Below are 22329 nucleotides of genomic sequence, written 5' to 3'. Positions count from 1 at the left end.
TTTGGTCTGGTTTGAGAAACAAAGAGTGAAGCCAGAGAAGAGGAACAGAGTTTCCTTATATTAATAATCAAATTTATTTTCCCTAAAAGTCTACCTAAAGGTCATGTGTTTTTCAATATCTTTTATTTCAGAGAAATGAAAAATATGAAAAATGATTATAGCTCTTGGTATCTGGTCTTTTCCTTGCACTTTATTTTGCTTTAGATAGGCTAAATGAATACTCAGAATATTCCAAAAGACACCAAAGAAAGTCCCCTGAGATAATTTGTTTTTCATAATAGTCAAGGGCTGTTTTAATTAGGAGGGTGAATATGGCATAGGATCTGATGACCTGGTGTCACACTTGCCTGCTGATTTGCTTTTGAGATGTTAAAGAAGGTCTGTTTAATATTTAATTTCCTATCACTTCCTATCTCATTAAAATGTGGAAAGGAATCTTTCTTTTCTTTATAAGATGCTTCCAGATTAGCAGAGAAAGCAAAACTGATTTTAAATTCATGCTAATTTCTTGCTGTAAGCTTTCATTGCTCTTCAGGTCTTTCCTGTCATGGATGTTCCAATGGATTTTTTCATGATTGCTCTTGACTTTGTGTATATTTAGAGACTTCATTCTACACATAATTTGATGGAATTGTTGGCAAAGCACCCAGGAATTCCCCCAACTTTGCGTGACAGCCGACTTGCAGAAGAGGTAAACATCTTTTGTTTTTACATGAATATGTAGAGCACATTTTTATTTTTTGTACCCTCAGCATTTTCCCTAACAAAAGAAACAATTCTTTTCCTTTCAAAAGAAATAGCTTTTTTGAGTTAACTACATACATAAGCCTTTCTTGTTATTTTATAAGTTTTATATTATGAGTATATTTTATGAGTAAGTTCAATTGTCCTGTTCTCAGACTGTTCTGGGGTCTTTTTATTGTTTGCTTATTCAACACAGATAAGTAGAAATACTGAGTTATATTCCAGTTCCCTTTTTGTAATACATTGTATTCCTATTGTGTTGTTTTGGCTTACCCAAAAGCAAAGTTGCACAGTTAGCATCTTTATAGTGATTTGTCTTCTCATGTGTTTTTTGTGGCTTACTAATAAATGCTGGATTCTAGAGGAAAAAAAAAATATTGCTAAATATTGCTTACAAATGAGGATGGGTAGCACATAGATAGGTGACCACTTAAAAGTACTATGGTAGTTGGGGAGTTTTTACATTTGCAGTATTCCTCACAGGTATGATTTGTGCATAGTTTAATCTCTTATTTCCACACAGGCAGAACAACTTCGACAGCATTATATGAGTAAATCCAACGCAGAAGTTGCAGAAGCCCATCAGGCCTTACAGCCAGTTCTTCAAACCATTCGGGAACTTCAGAGAAAGGCAGGTACCTCTTAAAGTTTTGTCTCTGACTTTCGGCATTTTTAAAGAATATTTTTTTCATCTTTTTGTCCATAACTCTAGCTGTTTATCGTCTTTCACCCGTTAAAATTACACGGTCACTTCAGTATTGCTCTCTTAATTTCACGAGGACCTTTGCTTTTTCTGCTTAAATGATCTCTTATCTCCTTTTGAGAGAGATGGAAGAAACTTTGAGATCACAGTATCTCTGTGTGACTGTTCTGTATAGATAGCCTTGATGAATCTGATTCTACTGAAGGAATATAAATGTGTGGAGAATGTAGACAGTTGCTTAGTCATGTTTCTACACGTCAGCTGAAGATGGGATATTTTTTAATGAAACTCTCATCCTCCACTTTTCATGGAATTAGCCAGTCTGTGTTAGACTGTGGCCTAAAGATCAGTATATGCCTCTGTTGCAATGAGTAGATTGGTTTTCTGTTGAAAGTTCAAGGATAAATCTCTTGTTTTTCATACAGATACATTCAGGTTCTCCTTGGTGGTTGGATGTCATCCAGACAGCAATACAGTATGCCATCGATGAGGAGCTTGTTCAACGTGTGCAAAATGAAATTACCTGCAACTACAAACAGGAGACAAGTAAACTCTCCATGGCAGAGAAGTAAGAGAATAACTGAATTAGGCTGTTTGTTAAAAACAGATAAATCTACTCAGGTCTTCTTACTAGTTTGTGCTAACTGTTGCAATTACATAGCACACATTTTTGCTTCAGAGCATCTAGACTGCAATTATGTTTCAAAACCAGTCCCTGAGAAAAGCACAACTAGATAGAAGACTTGGAAAGAAAAGCAGGAAAATAACTGTATTCTCTTAGATAGCATTCTTTGAAGTGTTCTTCTGCATTATTTACTGTGGTTTTATAGTCTTCTATACTCATGAAACTGCTGAGTAAGAAGAATTCAAAGTTTATTACATTAAAATTGAGTAAACTGTAAAAGAAATTGGCTTGCTTAAATGGAAAGTAGACAGATAATATCAGAAAATCCTTGTGTAACACCATAAAATAGCATCACTCTTTTTCTGAGCAGAGAATTTGAAGTTGGTTTCATCTTCAAGACAACGGTATACCATTCAATTACAGAGTAATGAATTCAGAAGGGACATTCAGAAGTTGCTTAAATCAACCCCCATCTTAAGATCCAGACCCATGGTTGTTCAATCCAGTAAAGCTGCACAATGATTTGACCTGTTTAGCATCTCCAAGGAGGGAGATGCAATAGTCTCTGTGTGAAGTCTGTTCCAGTATTTGGCCTACTTGGTGGATAAAATAGACATTAAAATTATTTTACCTAGTTAATATTTCCTGTGTTGCGTCATGTGTACATTGTCTCTTTTTCTTTTGCCAGGTGCCTTTGACAAAGTTTGACTCAGTCTTCTCTGTATGTTCCCATTAGATAAATACAGAAAGCAATAAGATCTCCCCTTAATTTTAGGATTGAATAGACCCTTTTCTCCTAAGCCCCTCTTGTACATTCTGGATGAAGTTCTGTAAATTCATCACAGAAAAGGGAGACATAGGAAGGACAGTGCTCTGGTGGTCTAACTTCGGGCAATTTTCTCAGATACATGAACTTATGCTTTTAAATACAATCTTTCTGAATCATGTTTTAGTCAAATACATTTTTATTATCTTTATGAAATATATAAATGTATGCATATACATCTGTGTACAAGTTTATACAATGTGTGTATAAATTTAAATAATCAAGATACACATATTTTAATTGCGTATGTAAAGATGTATCCTCCACTCTGACTATTCTGCCATCACGATTCCAAAAGGTTGAAATTTTTCCTGATTGAAGAAAATATATCTTTTATATTCAGTACTTAACATAATTCTATTGAATAATCTAAATAAAAATACAAAACCTCTTTTTTCTTCAGCACAAGAGGCAATGGGCACAAACTGAAACACAAGATGTTCCCTCTGAACATGAGGGGATGCTCTTTTCTGTGAGGGTGACTGAGCACTGGAACAGGTAGCTCAGAGACGTTGTGGGGTCTCCATCCTTGAAATACTCAAAAGTTGTCTGGGCATGGTCTTGGGCAACCAGCTCTAGGGTGACTCTGCCTGAGGAGAGCTTTTGAGCAAGACAACACCCTGAGGCCCCTTCCAAACTCAGCCACTCTTAGTCTGGATATGAACATCTCATGGTTCTTTGAGAGCATCACATTCTGATCAAAACAAATATGAGGAAAGGATTGTTTGCGTGTTCATGCAAAACTATTATGCCTTCCATCTGTATGTTGGCTTGTGTCGCCCTCTTTTTTTTTTCTTTGAAATTAGATATTTATAAAGTATCTTCTTAAATTGCTTCTTACAGATGGTATAACTTTGGAAAAGCTATCTGTGACTAAACTTTCTTCTATAACACAGGGATAAAACTTAATTCTTATTCAATTTATTTTAGCATATGAGATAAAACTTTAAAAGCAGTGTTGTATCAAGTTCTACTGGTCAATGGTGGAAGCAACAAGTACTCTGAATTGAGTACTGGATATAATTAATCCATGGTATAGTGATGGAAATTTTTATAAAAGCTGATATTATTTGGCAATTGATGATAATAACAGCAGACTTGTGGTTGCAATTTACATTTATTTTCAGACTACCTGGTTAGGCAAACTTGGTCTATGCTATTTTTAAAATGAATGTTACTGAAGTAGGTTATATTGAATGCCAAGCTTTTGTAGTGTTAAACTTGTGCTTTGCTCTCTGCACTGTACAAAATTTATGTTTTGGATCAAACTTTCCATATTGCATAGAGCCAAAGTCTTGTACATCAACGTCAGACCTTGTAGAAATGATGCACTTTCTTTCAGCAAGAGACCTCTGCTCTCAGGAAAAATGCAATGTGAGAAGTGCTTAACTTGTGTTCGTGTTTGTGTTCATTACTGCACCACCCCTCCAATCACAGAAGACAGCTAGGTAGCTAGGTTTCAGAAGAATAGTTTACTGTTATGTCCATTTAATAAATTTAACTTTAAAGCTAACTTGCTGAATGAAGTGTATTTTTGTGATGTGTGCGTGTGTCTGTTGTGAATTGCACAGATGCATTGAAAATAATTTTGTTGGCCAGCAGACACAAGTAAGACTGTATGTGCAGTGGTTTCCATTTAGTAGATCTGCATTGTGGACCAGAATGTTGCAGATTGGTGTTCACTACTAGTATTTGGCCACACCTCCCAAGTCTTGGAAAGAGTCTTTCTAAAGATACCAGGCATCAGCTCTGGGGATACACTGGAGTGATTTCTGACAGCATTGCATGTAACAGGAATAAGCATTTGCTTCCTTTTTATTAAAATTTTTTATGTTGTCCTAGATTGCTATTTAGCTACTTCTCTTCTAATTTAGAATACTGAGTCAAGTTTGGATTTTGTGTCTTGGTGTACAGTAATTTCCCTTTTTCTTTAAATCAGATTCCGTGACTGCAGAGGCCTTCAATACCTACTCACAACCCAGCTGGATGAAGTGAAGAAGTTCCAGAAGATTGTAAGAGAAGCAGTGAAAAACTTAGAAGGGCCTCCTTCTAAGCAGGTCATTGAGGCTGCCACTATCTGCCATTTGCGACCTGTTAGACTGCCACTTAACAAGTAGGTCTTGAAAAAAGAAAATATACTTTAGATGTGTATTACTTAATTTTCCCTTATTTAAAATAACATGCTGAAGCCTTTATTATGTACTCAGGAGCTGTATGCACACAGATATCACAGATCTATTTGTTAGCATAATGACCTTTGGTTTTACTTTTATAAAATCTTCTGGTGTTAGCTATATTAGTGTACATATGACTGTTATTTTGTTCTTTTTAAAGAATTTTGTGTAGTTTTTTATGTTGGAATAGGGGCTTATGATAATTTTGTTTCTGATGAAATGGAGTGCCTCTGTTTTCAATTTTCTGTATTGCAGCTGTGTCTTTTGTAAGGCTGACGAATTGTTCACAGAATACGAGTCAAAGCTCTTTATGCATAGGTAAGTTCATAGCTTTATAAATACCTCATTGTTAGAAAAAGTGAAAGTTGGATTAGTTTATGTTGTCTGAAATAAGTATATGACCCAATGACAGAGATTTCTTGCTGATGGCTTTGATAGTAGTTCTATTAGGTTTCATTTTCTATGTAAATCTCATTTGAAAAAATGGTGTCCAAGGAATGAATACATGCCACTTTCTCTCAAGCCACTACAATATGACCATACATCTGAAATGAAGTGGTGGCATGTTCAGAAAGCGTGTGTATAGATACAAGTATGCTAATTTAACACATACTCCTATTTGTGCAAATATTTATTTGCAGTCCAGCTGCAAGTGGTGTAATACCACCCTCATTCAGTGTTACAATGAGAGATCTCAGACAGCATGAAGCTGAAAGAAGGGTGACACCATCATGGGGTGTCAGAGAAGTATGCAAAGTGGGTGGTACTGAAAGACATAGATTACAGTTCTCTGCATGCTTTCTTTTGGACTTCTCTCTCTCATATCCCTCACAATGTCAAATTGGATTGAAAAGTCTTGAGATTACTGAGAAAACATTTTAAGAAGTCTTTACCAGTGGGAGTTCTGTTGCTTCATGACTGCTGGAATCAGGAAGAATGGATTATTTTAAAATTAGCATTATTTGTCAAGGAGAGAACTGGAAAGATGTACTGTTCTTTACAGTGTAATACACAGCAAGTTTTCCATCCGAGTTTAACTGTAATTCTTGCTTATATAAAAAGTCAGAATTTATTTTTTTTAATGGATGTGACATTAATAACTACTGAAAGATGATTTAGATGTGTAAGCCTTTACAAAAGCTATAGATGACTTGGGGCTGACAGAATGGCCTGAGGATTGGTACCGAGATCACTGTGTTCAAAGCAAGCTTTTGATTAGGTAATAAAACAGCTGTTTATATTTCCTTGGTTTGCATTATCCTTTAATCATATATAAGAAGGCTGAATAAGTACAGATGGATGTGGAAGTACCAGATCAGTGCTAAGTGCTGTGCTTGGTTTGTTTTGAAGTGTTAAAGGCCAGATGGCAATATTCGAGGAGATGATAGAAGACCAAGAGGGGCTTGTCGATGACCGTTTGCCCACCACAAGCAGAGGGCTCTGGGCAACCAGTGAAACAGAGCGTGCTTTGAAAGCTCTTCTTTCCTTTGCCAAAGCTCACAGAATGGATGCTAGGGTAACTGAAGAAGGGAGCGTATTCCTGGAGCTCTTTGAAGCATGGAAAAAGGAATATAAGGTACAGTAAGTTACATGCTGATCAAACAGTTGTGTGGTCCATTTAATTTATTAAAAACAAATTGCAGCTGAATATTAGCACATCTAAGTTGTATTCCTGAAATTAGGGTTTGCCTACCAACCTTTTCCACAGTGCTTATTACAGGATTTGATTTTAAATGATTTATATGTGGCTAATAGTTTCTAAAAGCTATACTGGCTACTAATCAAATTACTAAGCAATGTAATTGCATCTCTTAAGACAGCATAAAGATATAATTAAATGTGTTCATCTGTTTACTTGAATCAGAATATAACAAGACTCAGAAAATCCAGCACTGGTCCATTCTGTAATTCAGGTTACCCTCAGTCTTGTGAAGAGGGAACACAGTTTTTTCATGTGCCTTTATGTTAGGAAACAAAAGATGCACCTAGTATACCAATGAGGATGAAGACAGTGTTATGATTCCGTCTGTTGTAACTTGGAAATACTGATTCAGTGGTCTGTATTACTCCTATATACAGTGAGCTACAAGAATGATACTCTGTGAAATAACTATTTTTTTTTTCATTCATCAAGGGGTTTTTTTTGTTTGTTTTGCAAGGCATTTTGTATCTGAATTTTTAGTTGCATTAATTATTGTAACACTAATTGTTGTAGAAGAAATGAGCGACAGCTATTTCTACTTGTTTATCCAGAGAGGCTGGAGAAGGGAGCAGGCAAAATGTCATTATATGTCTGTATGTCTATACTGCTTGTTTTCCATTATAATTAGTTGTTGTTATGGCTGAATGCTGTAAAGAAATATTATCTGTTCCTCCAAAAGATTCTCACATTTCATCTTACATTGTATGGCAGAGTCATGTAAGTGTAACTCAATTCAGTTCTGCTGCTCACTTGTTGGGGTTTTCCTGCAGTTACTTCATGAGTACTGGATGGTGCTCAGGGATCACGTGTCTGCCATTGATGAGCTGGCCATGGCGACAGAGCGGCTGAGAGTGCGTCACCCTGATGAGCCAAAACCAAACCCCCCAGTGCTCCACATCATAGAGCCACATGAGGTAGAGTACTGGGCAGGAAGGAGTGGTTTCTTTTTGAAGGAACCTACCTCCTACAAAATTAAAATCTATATCTGGATCGATGTATAATGTCTATAATGTGTCTCTGTTTTCATTTCAGACAGGCTTGGTGGAGTATAGAATTTTGCTAGGTTGAGTACATGGGCCATTTTGAGCTTGAAACTGTTACTCTGATATATTTTGTTAGCCTTCTGACAGAGTGGCATGTTTCCAAGAGACTGCTGCCCTTTCAGGAGCAGCAGCTTCCTTTCTCTACAGTTGCCCAGTTTTCCAGGCTGGGTGGAAAATTAGGTTGACCTGATTCCTTACCCATATTGATACTTTTCACAAATACCTATATAAAACAGAAATAAGCACATCAAAGAAAAATCTTTTTTTCAGTATTTTGAAATTTCTGAGCTACCCCTGACTCTGTTTATGATGATAGAAAAAATCTTGGGTTGATTTAAACTTTTAATTTTTTTTGCACCAACAGAAGTGTGTTTTCTATAGACACATTTTGTGCTTTTTTTCTGTGAGATTGAGTTAGATAAAATTGCTTCTTTTTATAAGGAAATAATTTTTTTTTCTCTGTATTAAAACAATTTTTAAAAAGGAGCAATTTGCTTAACAAATGCCTAGTAAAGTCTTAAGATTTATACATGTATGTGCAGCCATCAAAGAAACGCTGATTTCTTTGGCCTTCATCCTTCAGGTGCCTGCCTCTTCTGCAGTATTGAACTTCTTCACTATCAGCTGTAATTAATCTAAAAAAAAGTCAACTTGATGTTTCTGTCTTTGTATAGGTTAAATCAAAAGTGGGCATTTCTAAGAAATATAAAGAAAATAATTGTCTCTTACACATTGTTTTTTGAACCAGCAGTTAATTCTGGTATTATAATATTCTGGTATATACACAATTGTAAGAAAAGAGATGATACATTGAAGGAACTTCAAAAGAAACTTCTGAAAATTTGGGTTATTTTAATTTAATTTTGTTTGTCTAAAGAACTAATAATGTAAGTAAAACAATAAAAAGCAATTTTATGTGCATTCTGCATCTCAGCCCATTCATGGTGCTGTGTTCATACTGGGTACAGGAAATGAATAGATATTCTGAATTTCACAAAAAAAATTAATTTAAGCCTTATTGTAAAACTTAACTTTTCCCCCCCCTTTTTAACACATATTTAATGTTGTTTTCTTAGGTAGAGCAAAATCGAGTGAAACTTCTGAATGACAAGGCAGTTGCCAAATCACAACTTCAAAAGAAATTAGGACAACTTCTGTACCTCACTAATCTGGAAAAAGTAAGATTAATGGTTCCTTGGTCTTTACCTTTCCCTGTGGAAGGGAAGAAGCCTACCATTATTTTTATTTAAAATTCCATCTTAAAGAAGTTGTCTTTTCTGAGAAGATTGATCACATTTTGAAATCCAGTGTGCTGTTCTTTGTGTTACTGTGTGCTCATAAAATTATTTATTGCATTATATATTTTAGTTACTTGTTTAATTATATACTTATTAAACTATAAGATAGTTTTAGATGTGTAAAGTTTTCATTAAAACTAACTGGGCCATGTTTAGTAGAAGCCTTATAAAATTATGTATGTCTCTGCATACCTTTGGTATTTTACTGAGAGCTTACCTGAAACAGAAGAATAATCACTTATGGAGTTAAAGTGAGCATTTAAAAAAAGCAAAACAGACAACCTCCATGTATTGTATGTTATTTTGATCATAGTGTTTAATTGAGTGCATTTATGTTAAAGTAAGCATAGTTAAGCAAAATTTAAGTGGTTTTGCAACCATGTGAAGCTGATAGAAAATATGTGGAGTTTCTTGTTTGAAACTTGTATTTTACGAGGATTTTTCAGAGCTGTTACAGAGCTGCTGATGCCATCAGAAGGACTGCAGAATGAAAAGTGCTCCTTTTGCTTACCATAAGTTACATGTTTTTTAACTCCTCAAGGTGGACTTGAGTACATGGATATGTTTTAAATTTGCTCAGACAGTGTTTTTGGTTTGATGTGGTTTCTTTTAAGGGTTTCATTATTCATTTTTTCTAGAAGCTTATTTTAAATATAGAATAACAAAACACAAAGTTGTTTTTTTTTTCTAATTTATAGTCTCAGGACAAAACTACTGGAGGAGTTAACCCAGAACCATGTCCAATCTGTGCACGCCAACTAGGAAGACAGGTAAGATACTTATTCAGCAGGTTTTACTTCTAGAACATCTTTAGCTGGAGCTGAGCCAGTTGTGTGTCAAATTGTCAAGATCTGTTTTTAAATGGATGTTGTATTGAAACAGGGAAAATGAGCTGTTTCTGTAATGTACCAACCAGCCTCTCCCCTGAAATAACATCTTTCTCAGATGCAAGCACCTCTACTTCTTGTAGCTTTTGACATCTGCTTAAGTGTTCCAACAATGTGAGTTCATGATTGTTTTATAAATCTGAAGTTATACTTCTGGCAGAAAGATTTATTTCCCATTTATAAGCTAACAGAAAGAGGAAGTAGGTAAACTTCTATTGTATACTATTGTATTTTATTGTAATTGTTCTTATTGGTAGTATTTTTTTCTTCTAAAGAAAAGGATATTGCATATGCAAACAATAGCAAAATCCAACAGAATAAATACTGGCAGTGTGGATTTCTTTCCCTGCTGAAGTGCAGGAGTTGAAATTCAAGTGAGACTTAATCTATATCATAAAGTACAAAGCCATAGTTTAAACTTGACTTACCATGCATTAGGGAAGAACATAAAAGGACTCGTTATGGTAAAACTAAATTGTCTCTTCCTTTTAGGGCAGCTATTATAAGGAGATTTAGCTTCTCTTTGCATTTTAGACATGTGTAAGCATGAACTGCTGTCCTGCCATGTTTCCAAAGTCCCCTCTGTGTTCTTCAGCCCAGGGTAATACAAGTTTTTGCAGAGAACAACTGTTAGTCCTGTTAACTGCCATTATTCTTTATCTCAGAGCTGGAAGAGCTCACTGAAAGGGAAAATAATCTCTTAACTTTCTTTATCTTTTCTTAACAGCAAGACTGTTTCTTTAGATGATAGCAGTTTTCATGTTGCCAAGAACTTTTAAAATACTTCTCATTCTGTTTCTGCAAATTGAAAAAAACTAACAAAGCCTAAAAGATCTGCTTAACATCAGTGGTTTAGTCAATCCCTTTGCTACTTGGTCCCACGAAAACTTCTAGTTATTCCCCTTGAAATGGCCTAAAGAACAGGCTAGTACAGCAAAAGATGTTATTTTGAATTTCAAAACTACTGGTCTACAAATTGTTTCTATATTATGGAAGGTTCCAGCTGACATGTAGATGCTCTAGGCTCACAAGGGGAGAACAGCTTCTGCAATGCAGTCTTGTTTCACATACATTCTGTCAAAAAGACATTAAGACACTGTATAAAATCTTTTTGTTAAGTCTAAAGATGCTGCCTTGGACTTACCAGTAGGGAAAAATTAAAGCATTTTTTCTATCACTTATTAAATAAGACCAATCTAGTATGAATTCACAGATAAAGAATTGTAGAAAAGGCAAATCAAAACATTTTTGTAATTTTAAAAAAGTATGTAAATACTTAATCTGTGTTTACATATATGGCATTAAGAATCATCTTTCGTAGAAATGGAAGATTGTAATGTCTTTCCTGAAGTTCAAAACTGAGAAAATGCGAACAATGAACAATAAATTCAGAGACTTCCTTTAGATCATGAATGTCTCTATGCTGGAAAACTTTAAAATTCAGGCTTTTTATTAGCTAGAGTGCAACAATTGTAAAATTATTCTTTAATCTGATGAATATCATGAAAAAAATGTAATTTCTCTATGAAAATATAATTTATCCTAGATTAGTGCACTGTTTTTCTTTTGCACTGGCCCCAGGCTGAAGCTGTGTTGCGTTTGGTTTTTTGTTTCCTGCACAGTGGGCAGTGCTGACGTGTGGACACTGTTTCTGTAATGAGTGCATTGCAATCATCATCCAGCAGTACAGCGTGGGCACCCGCCGCAGCTCCATTAAATGTGCCATTTGCAGGCAGACCACTTCTCATAAAGAAATATCTTATGTCTTCACTGCAGAAGCTGCAAATCAGGAGGATGATATTCCTGTAAAGGTGAGTTGTGTGAGCAGGAGCTCTGTGGGCCCAAACTTCCAGCAGTGCATACTTGTTGTGTTTTGTAGCATACTGCATTTAGGCAGACAAGTGTACTATATAGTTTTATAAATAGTTTTTCCTAATGACAAAACCTCTAGACACAAACATATAGGAATTCAATCCTGATTGCACTGTTGTATCTGCATTTTTTACTAAAGGAAAGTTTTCATTGGGTTGAAGAGACAGCATCTCCAAGAGTCTTTAGCAATGCTGACATATAGGTAGTACATAAGTTCATGTTTGCACTGCATGAATGTCTTGTAGAATTATCATTTAGAAACCAAAAACCTGCGTTTAGTGCAGTTGTGGAAAAAATAGAAGATTCTGGGCTAAAATGCAAAGATAAAATTTGATAATATTTTGGTTTAGATGATACTGCTGTCTTTTAATAAAAATATTATGATACAGCTGGATTAAAATATGGTTGTAATGCTTGTCATAGTTTTAATCTGATTAGTGTAGTTAAAGATCATAACTAGTTGTGCTGACAGACTTCCACGATATCTGTGCGAGTCTCCTTGAACCTTGCACAATTTCTAGGGTTACTACCCTGTGTTGAGGACAATGCCACCACATTCACAATAGCTATTTCAACCTCCCTGGACAAATGGAATTCCATTTTATGAGGATATGATTCCTAACTCGAATTACTAAAGTAGTTGACAGTATGTGGCACCAGGGGGAGTAAATAGACTGTATTTTTCAAGTGCTACTTCATAGAACAGCTTCATGCAAGGATTTTTATATAGTAATTCCATATACAGTTTAGAGATATCACTCTGTTTCTAACAAAATTTCAAATACTTTTCATAAATTACATTAAAAAATAACCAGAATAACCAAATTTCATAAATAAGACACAAAGAACACGTCATCTGCTATCCTGTGTAAAGAGTTGTAGTGTTTTCTTGAAGTATTTCTGCATCAAAAACTTTGAACAAACCAAAAATATTAATTCTGTGTGAATTTGCTTGACCAAAGATCATTCTTAGTTAACAAAAAATTAAAAATTTACACTGTAGCTTCACTGTATTTACTATGTGAACAAGCAACATTGTTAAAAATAAAAAATTCTACCTCATATTCCTTTAAAGAACAGTTTACAAAGAATTACAAGCTTACTATGGTTTCTATAGAATACTGAGGTTAAGATCAGTATCTTTCAGGATAGATATGAAAATTGTGTGATTTTTTTCAGTGTTCATATTTTAATCAGATCTTTCTCAATCCCTCTTAAAGTATTCACTACCAGCCTTTCTTTCTAATACTTTATTTTACTGATACTAACCATTTTAAGGTAATGCCTTAGATGCAGAAGGACTACTGTAAATGGAAGCATTTTATACTGAGAGAGAGATTGCTGGCATCCCTGCATGTTTTGGTTTTGTAAAAGCTTCCTATGTCTGGTCAGTATTACAGTGGGTGTTGCCAGCCTGTCATCTAAGACAGAAATTGTTTGTTAGAGGGTAATTGTTTGTTAGGTTTGCTTCTAATGTTAACTGTTCCATAATTCATTTGATCTAGCCAATTTCTTTATAAATAGTCATCTGAATATTTAACAAAATGACAACCTCATGGTGTAAGGGTAATGAGTAGTATACCATTTTTTAAGACAGACTGAAAAACAAGAGTGTTTCTGTCAGTTTCATCTCTCCGTAGAGAACATAACTGAGATCTTTGTGTGTGCTGTGAGCCAAAGTTTTAGTCACTTGTAAGTTCAATAAGTATAATATGGTTTAACATAATGTGGACAAAGGGATGAAGAACTTTATACAGTTATTTTGTTTAAAAAATAGAGGAGAAAGACTGTGCCCACTTTGAGCATTGTGCTGTTCTTTTCTGCATACTGATCTGTACGAAGTCACCTTTGTGACACCTGAGTCACAGGAATCTGAAGGGTGGAAAAATCAACAACAGTGGCTAAAGCTGCTATCTGCTATAGCAGGGGAAAATAGAACTTGTCACAAGGTGTAAAAACAGTTTCTGAGGAAAAGACTACTAGAACATATTAGCCAGGATTGTCATCACTGAATCAGAGATGAACAGTGTTGGAAAAGCCATAAATGACCCTGGAATTCTGTAGGAAGTCCTAAAGGCTGGGCTTATATCTCCTAACTGTAGGTGTTTATGATTAGCAGGCAGTAGCCACGGGGCTGCAAATGTGTCATCCTTTCAGACCTGCCAACAAAAGCATTTCTAATTGTCCATGTGACTTTGCAAACAGTCAGATGGACAGTCAGTGTCTACCAGGTGCAACAGAAATGACGTGGAAGAAAGCTGGTTAGTTCCTATGTCTGTGACATAGAGTTGGAATCTCTGTGGAGGACCCTGAGTAATAAAATGGCACAGCTTACTGCAGCCTTTGGTAAAACAGTCTGCAGAAAGTCTTTCACATGTTAGCTGCCTAATGTGTGAGTGATCAAGGAGCCCAGCACTGGTTCCCAGCTTGTGCTGAGACTGCTGACATCCTTCCCAGCCAATTCTGCACACAGCATGACTTCAGTAAATTTGATCTGTGATTGTAGTGAGCCAACATAGTTAATTCAATGTTCAAAAGACAGGTGCAGACAGAAATAAAACAGTATTTGTCCTGCTGAATCTAGCACAGTTTGAAATGACTTTGTGTGTAGTAAGAAAGTAAAGGCTTCTTTAAAAAAGACATGAGGTAAAATTGCTGAAATAGAAAGTACGTATTGAAGGAGATGGAAAAAGAATTGCATCTCATTGTATCCTCTTGGTGACCTAAGGGGATAGGGAAGAGTACACAAATCAAAATGGACAAGATGTAGAATAAAGTATTGGATTCATTAAGCGCTGAAATAGTTCTGAATGCAGAAAGATGTTTTCATTGCAGCTCACCATCATTCAATAATCAATTGTATTTACAATTTTCATACTGTTTTAAATATAATTAGCAAGCTTTCATAGTACTGAACTTAAGTTTGATTTTGCCAGAATGAGAAACAAAAGCAATATAAATAGCATTCAGGTAGTTTTTTTCCCTTGGTCCATTTTCAAAAGGTGTGAATGCAGGGAAATTTTAATGTGCATTTGAAAGACTGACTAAAGACTGTGCCACAAAGTTAAACTGCAGGAGGCCTAATGGGCACGTTTGGTGCCACTGCACTGCCTGGGCCATCTGCTTTGCCTCATGCAGAACCAGAGGGTGTGTCTGTATGGCACTTCATTCTCCATGTGCTGCTCATGCTGGTACACTCTGCTGATCCTAATGCAGTGTGTTATAAGGGAGAGGTAAAAGTAGTTCAGTGCTACTTCACCTGCCCTTCCTCAAGGCTGATCATTGTTAACTTTATGTAAGATGTGTAAGAGACCTAATATAACATCATTTAATAAAGCAATGAATGTGGAAGGAGTTTTTTACTGTCCTGCTTTACTAATGTGCTTCTTTGACTTTTCAAAGGGAAGTCACTCCACCAAAGTGGAAGCTGTGGTCCGAACACTGAAGAAAATTCAATTTAAAGATCCAGGGGCTAAGTCCTTAGTTTTCTCAACGGTATTAATCACCATTTTCTGTCTTGTCTTTGCATGTGTCTTTTGAGTTTAAAGCATTCATAATCTTTTCAGGAGCTAGTTTAGCTACCAAAATGTTGAATCACTCGGTACAACCGCTTGATTGTTTTTAGGATTTGTAGGGCAAGTCTTGTAACTGGAACAAGAATAATGGTCATAGTCAGCAGATGTGAAAGCTTGTTTCTTTAAAGGGCAAACACTTAGATTTGTATGGAAGCAGTAGAAATTCTAGATAATTTTAAATGTGATGTCCAGATGTTTTTGATACATTGTAAAACTTTTTTCAATGGCTACCAATTTTTTTCCTTCAAGCTATCTTCTAATAACCTGTCTTACTTAGTTTTATGAAAGATTTGGTTTCTAGCACACAATTTTTTTACAAGAATTGCAAATCCTAGCAGTTTGAAAAGTTTTTAAATCTACTTTTTGTTAGGGAAGCTAATTATTATTTTTTAGTTGTCATTGCTGTTTGTAATGTTGAGTTACTTTTATTGTGTTGTGTGGTTTTGTTTTGTTTTTTTTTCACAGTGGCAAGATGTGTTGGATATAATTTCAAAAGCTTTGTATGACAACAACATGGTTTTTTCTCAGATCAATGGAATTAGTAAATTTCAGGTACATAAAGGATATTTTTCTTAAACTATTTTCAGTGGGAAAATCATAGTTCATAAAAGTTAATCTGATCCTTTTTACTTCATTGCTTCATTTCAGAAACTAAAAAAGCAGCAAATTTGTATGGCAGAAATTTTGATCTCCAATTTATTAATTCTAAAAATTATAATCTCAAAAGTCCTAGTTTAAGGCATTTGGAGATAAACAGTACATTCACTTTTGAGAAAGATGGATTGGCATGGAAGTTAAGGATGTGGCACACTCATCAGTGTTGCAAGAAGTTCATGCCTTCCAGAGACTGTCATGTATCTGTTCTGGGATGACAGACCTGCAAAGATGGTTGATCTGGAGCCTGTATTAGCTGCTATAATTTGTTGAAAATACAATCTTGTCCCCCACGCACTGCATTGGAGCTTCTGTCACACTGCTGTGATGTTTGCCTTTTAGGAAAACCTGTCTGCATTTAAATATGATCCCAACATCAATATTTTGCTGCTGCCTCTTCACACTGGTTCCAATGGACTGAACATCATCGAAGCAACTCATGTTCTGCTCGTGGAGCCCATTCTGAATCCAGCACACGAGCTACAGGCTATTGGCAGAGTGCATCGTATTGGCCAAACAAAGTAAGATGTGCAGTTGTGTTCAAGGCTTTAGATGTGGTCCAGAATAGATCTGAAAAAACCTTGTTCAGCTGCTGCCCTATTTTATGTGTGCCATTGATGCCTTAGTTTTTAACTTTGGACTTCTGCTTGCAAAAATGTCCAGAAATATCTTAGCTTTGCAGGTCTGAGCAACTCATCATTTATGTCATATATGGCTACGTTCAGGCATGGCCTTTCTGAGATTCCTTGAGAGGCTCTTTCTAACTGGTCATTCTCAGCTCCATAAATTGTTGGGGCTTTTTTATTTCCTTCTTCTGGAGCTTTTTTTTAGTTGAGTTTTTTTCCAAAAAGAAAGTTATAGCACATTCTTGTTAGAACTGACAAGTTTATAAATCTTGAGGGCAGTTCTGCCCTCACACCTGTCTTTTTGAAGAAATTAATGAATTTGTATGTCTCTTGTTTGTTTCAGTGTTGTTGCTCTGACATAGGTGGTACTGAACACTTGAAAAAGGTTTTAGAAAGTTTGTTCTCAACTATGAGATGTATGTGTTTTTTCTAAGGTCTCGTTACTTTATAAAAAAAAATTTAAAGCCCAGTACATGGAGAAGAAAAATAACTGCAGTCAACTCTGGAATAACAATACTGTAGAATAATAGTGGGGGTTGTGTTCTGGAAATGAAAGCAAAGAGAGAGGTGGACATGAAGGAGCATGTATATGAAAGAATGTTTATGAACAGGTGGATATTTGTGTGTTGGTAAAGATTTTGAATTAACTGTGAGGGCATAGAATTATAACTGTGAGGGAAAGATTGATTGCAGCAGCCCACCCTGCAATTCTACATGATGCTGGGACGAAAGGTGCTGCAAAAACCTTGCAATAAAACCACCAAGGTACGTTGTACTTTTTAAGAATTAAGATTTCAGCTAGGCTTATTTTTAAGAAGGGCTGTGTTCCAAGTGCACTGAGCATTAGGGAATATTCTTGTTTAGTGTCACTGATGCAACTATTACCAGTTCAGTTCTTATTTACTTCTCTTTTTTGGGGGTAGACCTTTGCCTGTGAATCCAAAAGCATTCCTCCTTTATTCTTCTGTGAAATGTTGCCTGCCAAAGTTTCAACCTAAGACCTGAAAATCATCTAAGCATTTTCAAGGGTTCTTACCTTGAAAAATGTTTATACTGGAGAGCATGGGGTGCTTTTTCATTTTTATCTTTGGATCTGACTGTTTTCTATTTCACTTTCTGGTGCCTGTCGCTTTTCTAAAATACTGCTTTCTTTTTTGGAATTTTATTTTATAAATGGAATGAAAATTTATTTAATAAATGGAATTTTCATTTTGTGGTGCATTTATTGACATTTTGGGTTTTATTTTTTACCAGTGTTTACCTGACTACAGTTACTGACTTCTTAAAAAAAAATTGTTATATTTTGCTGTCTTCAAAAATAGTATTATTAAAACTCAGGGTATTAGGTTTAATTTTCCATCACATTGAGCTCTTGTCTCTTGGAATAATTTGTGACAATGAAGTACAAACATTGTATATAACCAGTGGGCAAAACTCTTTTTTCTTTTGGCTCTGGAGGAATGTTTCTGTTAAGGACACACAGAGCAGAACTTTGCCTTGTATCTACATTAGGATTTTAGTTAATACAGCTTACATTCATTTAGTGTGTGATCAGTAAAGTGAAAGTGTGTTTCCAGGGAAGCACTAAGCATTCTGAAATGTCAATGGAAGTTGCTAATCACTTCTAACATTCATTTCTTAAAAACCAGAGTCATATTTTCAACACTTTAAATAGAATTAGTATGAGACAAAATATAGTTATAAACTTTGGCAGTAACAGTAAAACTTCTGCTCACTTATGGTGGCATTTTCTTTTTTTCAAACACATTCAGATCTACGATTGTTCATAGGTTCCTGATAAAAGCAACAATAGAAGAGAGAATGCAGACTATGCTGAAAACTGTAGATAGAAGGTATGTGTTGATTTTTTTTTAAATGTCATTATTGCACTGAAAATGAAAAGGTGGTTCTCCACCATACTTTTATTATGGTTAGGAATGTACATCTTATATATAAATTTTAACTGTTCTTCAAACTATTTTGATTGCAAAACAGTTTTAAAACTTCAAAAGTTTTAACTTGGCTCCAGCAACTTGCAGCTTAAGGTATTTTAATTTTCTGGGAAATATGTTGGTTATGTTTTGTGTCTTTTATTTCATAAAAGCCCAAGTAATAAATTATGTATTATGGTATGATTTATCTTTTCAGTTTACCTATGTTCATTGGTATAAAAACATTGCAATTGATGAAGTAGCACTAAGCCTGCCACTAGAGCAACAATATGTTATAAACTCTTAACACAGGACATGGGTTCTTTCTTATGTTATTTTATTTTTTTAATCCTACAAATCTCATCTGATGGTGCTGTGTCACACTTCTTGGTTTCACAGTCTGTGCAAGCATTGCCCAGATGCTAAGTCAGTCATACATGAGGCAGATGTGCAGACACAGAAAGCAGTTCTCACTGTGGTTTATCTTTCCAAAATCTATAAGCAGTGATGGATTGGAGCAGGACCAAAAATGCTATTTACATTCCTTATGCAGACAGTGTAAGAGGCTTGTACCTTTTAACCAGATGGTATACACATGACAGATCTAGGAGGAGGCCTTTGTTTAAGGAAATTTTCCCTGTTACAGATCATGAAACTAAAAATTACATGCGCATCTTAGCTGTAGTTATGGAAGATTTCAGTTTTAGCTCTTCAAGAATGATTTATTCTCCTTATCCGTGAATTAGCATTACTTTTGCACATAAAATTTGGATAAATGTAGAGTGGTTGAATGATCCCATGAGGGCTAATGTTTTGAAAGTGATGTTAAACCTCATGCTTGGAAGCTCAGGCAAATCCCTTAAATGTTAAGAGGTCAAGGTGGGTTATCCCATGTTCTGCTGCCTTTGCAGTGTTTGGTGTTGACCACCCTGGGGACAGTAGATGGACTTTTTATCTTACTTAGAATGTGCAGGAGCAGTAGCTGATGAGTGTATGTGCTTCCTGGACAGAAGGTGTGCTTTCCTGCTGAGCTTCAAAGCTGGGCAGGTATTGACACTGAACTGTGTGCTCTGTCTTCAGTGCCCTCAGCTCATTTCTTACACTGATTCTTTCTCTGATTCCAATATGCAATTTTTTCCCACAGCCACACGAGCTCTTCTATGAAACAGTCAGAAGCCTCAGTGTTGACAGTGGCAGATTTGGCTGACCTTTTCACAGAGGAAACTGAAGAACTTGAGTAAAAACATTGGTTTGACCTAATGAAATTGGAAAGTACCTGACCCAGTAAGCACCAGGATAAAATCCACTTGATCTGTCATTCCTATAGACATCATCTAACATTTATCCATAAGAGAGCAATCGGAAATTGAGAAGTCTTAATTTTTACTGATTTCTTCTTTGGTAATATTCATAGCAGCACACACTTCTGATGGCACTGGATAAAAGTTGCACTTTGCACATTATAAAATATGGATTTTTTTTCCCAAAGAGAATTTGAGCTGGATGCTGAAACCGAGATCTTGGACCCTTGGTTGAGAAGACTTTTACCATCAGGCTTGAACGGCTATTAGCTCAGTCTGAGAACAAAACTATGTGGGTGGTTGGGTGGGAAAGGGAAGCAAAAAAATACAAATCTAATTTTTTTTATTGTACAAAGAGTTGTTAGAAAGAATGATTGTAAATTAATATTCTTCTAGAAAAGGCTTGTTAGATTTAATGCAGAGTTATTAAATGTCCTATTGTTAACACTTCAAATTACAAATGTTTACTAATAGTTTGGATATTTGTATTAGGCCTTTAGATATTCATAAAGACTTTTGACAGTTAAATATTTCATTGTTAATGCTTACTCATGGCAAAAAGATGATAATTAAATTATGCTTTTTGTATGTGTGTTGGTCTGGTGATCAGTTAAAGAGTCAAACTTGCTGTACATTTTTTCACTTGAAGCTGTGACTAAGTTAGTGCTCTGTTTGAAAAAACAAGAAAAGCATTTGCTACAGAATTTTCAAAACTTAATTGGTTACACTGCTGATCACTTCGTAATAATTTGGTGTGTCTATGCATTGTCTCACCCTGACTTTTTTCTAGTTCTTCTCCTTAAAGATGCATCAATTTAAATATACAAAATACATTAAATTGTGGTAGGCAGGCTAGTTATTAGGTGCCTGGTCTGAGTTAGAAAAAGTGTGGAGAGAAATGGAACTTTTGTGAAGCTTCATCTTTAGATATGCAAGAATACTCTACCCTGCCTTTTTGACAGTAGATAGTTTGGAAAAGACATCTAGGCTAACTTTCAGAGTGCTGAAGGTAGGCAAGATAAATTTTAAGCCTTTTGGCATTGGGTATGGATGTGCTTTTATATAACATTAATTTCTGAAGGTATTACAAAAGCAACTTCAGTTGTGCAGTTGGCGTTAAACACAATTTTGTGTTTAACAAGTGGGCAAATGTGTATGCGTGAGCAACAGGCTACTTCCCTCAGTTTGCAGCAAGAGAAATGGAATAGATGGTGGGGTCTTCTTTAGATAAGATTGATCAAGCAGTTTACACAGAAACTGTGACATCTCCATCCTTGAACATACTGGGAACTCAAATAACCCTAAGCAACCTGATCCACCTTCGAAGCTGGTCCGGCTATGTGTGGTGTGTTGGACCAGATGGCCTCCATGGATCCCTTCCAGCCTAAATTATTTTACAGTGTGCTGGAGATCATGCTGTACAGACACTCCAGAAACTCTGAGGACAGCAACATTCCAATTTCCTCATCAGCTTCAGATAATTTTGATATTATATGACACAATGTGACTGCACAAGAAGCTGCTATTCACTCTGATAAATGATGTATTTGTGCTACAAACTGTGGAAGCACATAGTGTTTACATTCATAGCTCCCATTTTAATTAACTAGACGTGGGAAGAATCATTGTCAATTAATGTGAAGAGAGAAAGGCAAACTGAAAAAGGTCAGTTATGAGAGGTTTCCCAGCCTCTTCATGTTCTTGGCTTGATGCCTTTTTCAGGCTTACCTAGAAAAAGAGGCCCAACAAAGTTAAAAGGATAAAAGTGGATATATTTAATGAAGGGCCTTCAGGTACACTGAGGGCAGACGAAGCCTCCCCAAGGCTAGGGATGATGGTCACAAATTTGACTGATACAAGTTTGGTCTACTTGCAATTCAGGGGATTAATGCTCCAATTACAGCTTCAGGTAATGAAGTCATATTCCCCCAGTCCACACACTCCCAATTCACTTTTCTTTATACTTTTCAGGCCCGAGGCTGTAGGGTGTCCTTGAGTTTTAGGCCTAGAGGAACTGCTTTGTCTGACCAAAATGTGAAGACAGTAGTTAACACTTTATATGGAGTTTAGAGTTATGCACTAATGCAGTACATGATTTAAAAAAAAAAAAAAAGGCTAAAATCTTAAGGCATCAGGTTTATTTATATAAATATGATGGTTTCATTGTTTATTTATAAATATGTGGCTTTTGCAATCCTAACCAAAAGCATAGCTTCTTATCAACCACTGCATGAGTCTTTAGTCCTGGTTTACCTTGTGTTACACTCATATAACAGCATAGGATGCCAGAAAATCTGGTTCTAGGTGCTCTCCTGACTGCCCTGGAGCAACAGCACCTAGAGCTCTGGATATATTACATTAAAATCTG

General features: G+C 35.7%; 1 protein-coding gene across 1 annotated transcript in view; it reads left to right on the top strand.

The window, feature by feature from the left end:
- Positions 1-20549, top strand: part of SHPRH (SNF2 histone linker PHD RING helicase) — a 48316-nt gene extending 27767 nt beyond the window's left edge. The window contains exons 16-30 of the mRNA XM_063151532.1: positions 602-691; positions 1268-1375; positions 1873-2015; positions 4838-5011; positions 5328-5390; positions 6423-6648; positions 7545-7688; positions 8894-8995; positions 9814-9885; positions 11625-11813; positions 15277-15369; positions 15915-16001; positions 16446-16624; positions 18502-18582; positions 19805-20549. Coding sequence (XP_063007602.1) covers positions 602-691; positions 1268-1375; positions 1873-2015; positions 4838-5011; positions 5328-5390; positions 6423-6648; positions 7545-7688; positions 8894-8995; positions 9814-9885; positions 11625-11813; positions 15277-15369; positions 15915-16001; positions 16446-16624; positions 18502-18582; positions 19805-19901 — 1848 coding nt within the window. The 3' untranslated portion in view covers positions 19902-20549. The remainder of the gene's footprint in view (positions 1-601; positions 692-1267; positions 1376-1872; positions 2016-4837; positions 5012-5327; positions 5391-6422; positions 6649-7544; positions 7689-8893; positions 8996-9813; positions 9886-11624; positions 11814-15276; positions 15370-15914; positions 16002-16445; positions 16625-18501; positions 18583-19804) is intronic.
- The last annotated feature ends 1780 nt before the right edge of the window (positions 20550-22329 follow it).

Source organism: Melospiza melodia, chromosome 3 (assembly GCF_035770615.1).
Source record: "Melospiza melodia melodia isolate bMelMel2 chromosome 3, bMelMel2.pri, whole genome shotgun sequence".
In the NCBI taxonomy this organism is placed as follows: Eukaryota; Metazoa; Chordata; class Aves; order Passeriformes; family Passerellidae; genus Melospiza; species Melospiza melodia.
The sequence above is the reverse complement of the archived record's forward strand: the minus strand, read 5'-3'. Positions and strand labels throughout refer to the sequence as shown.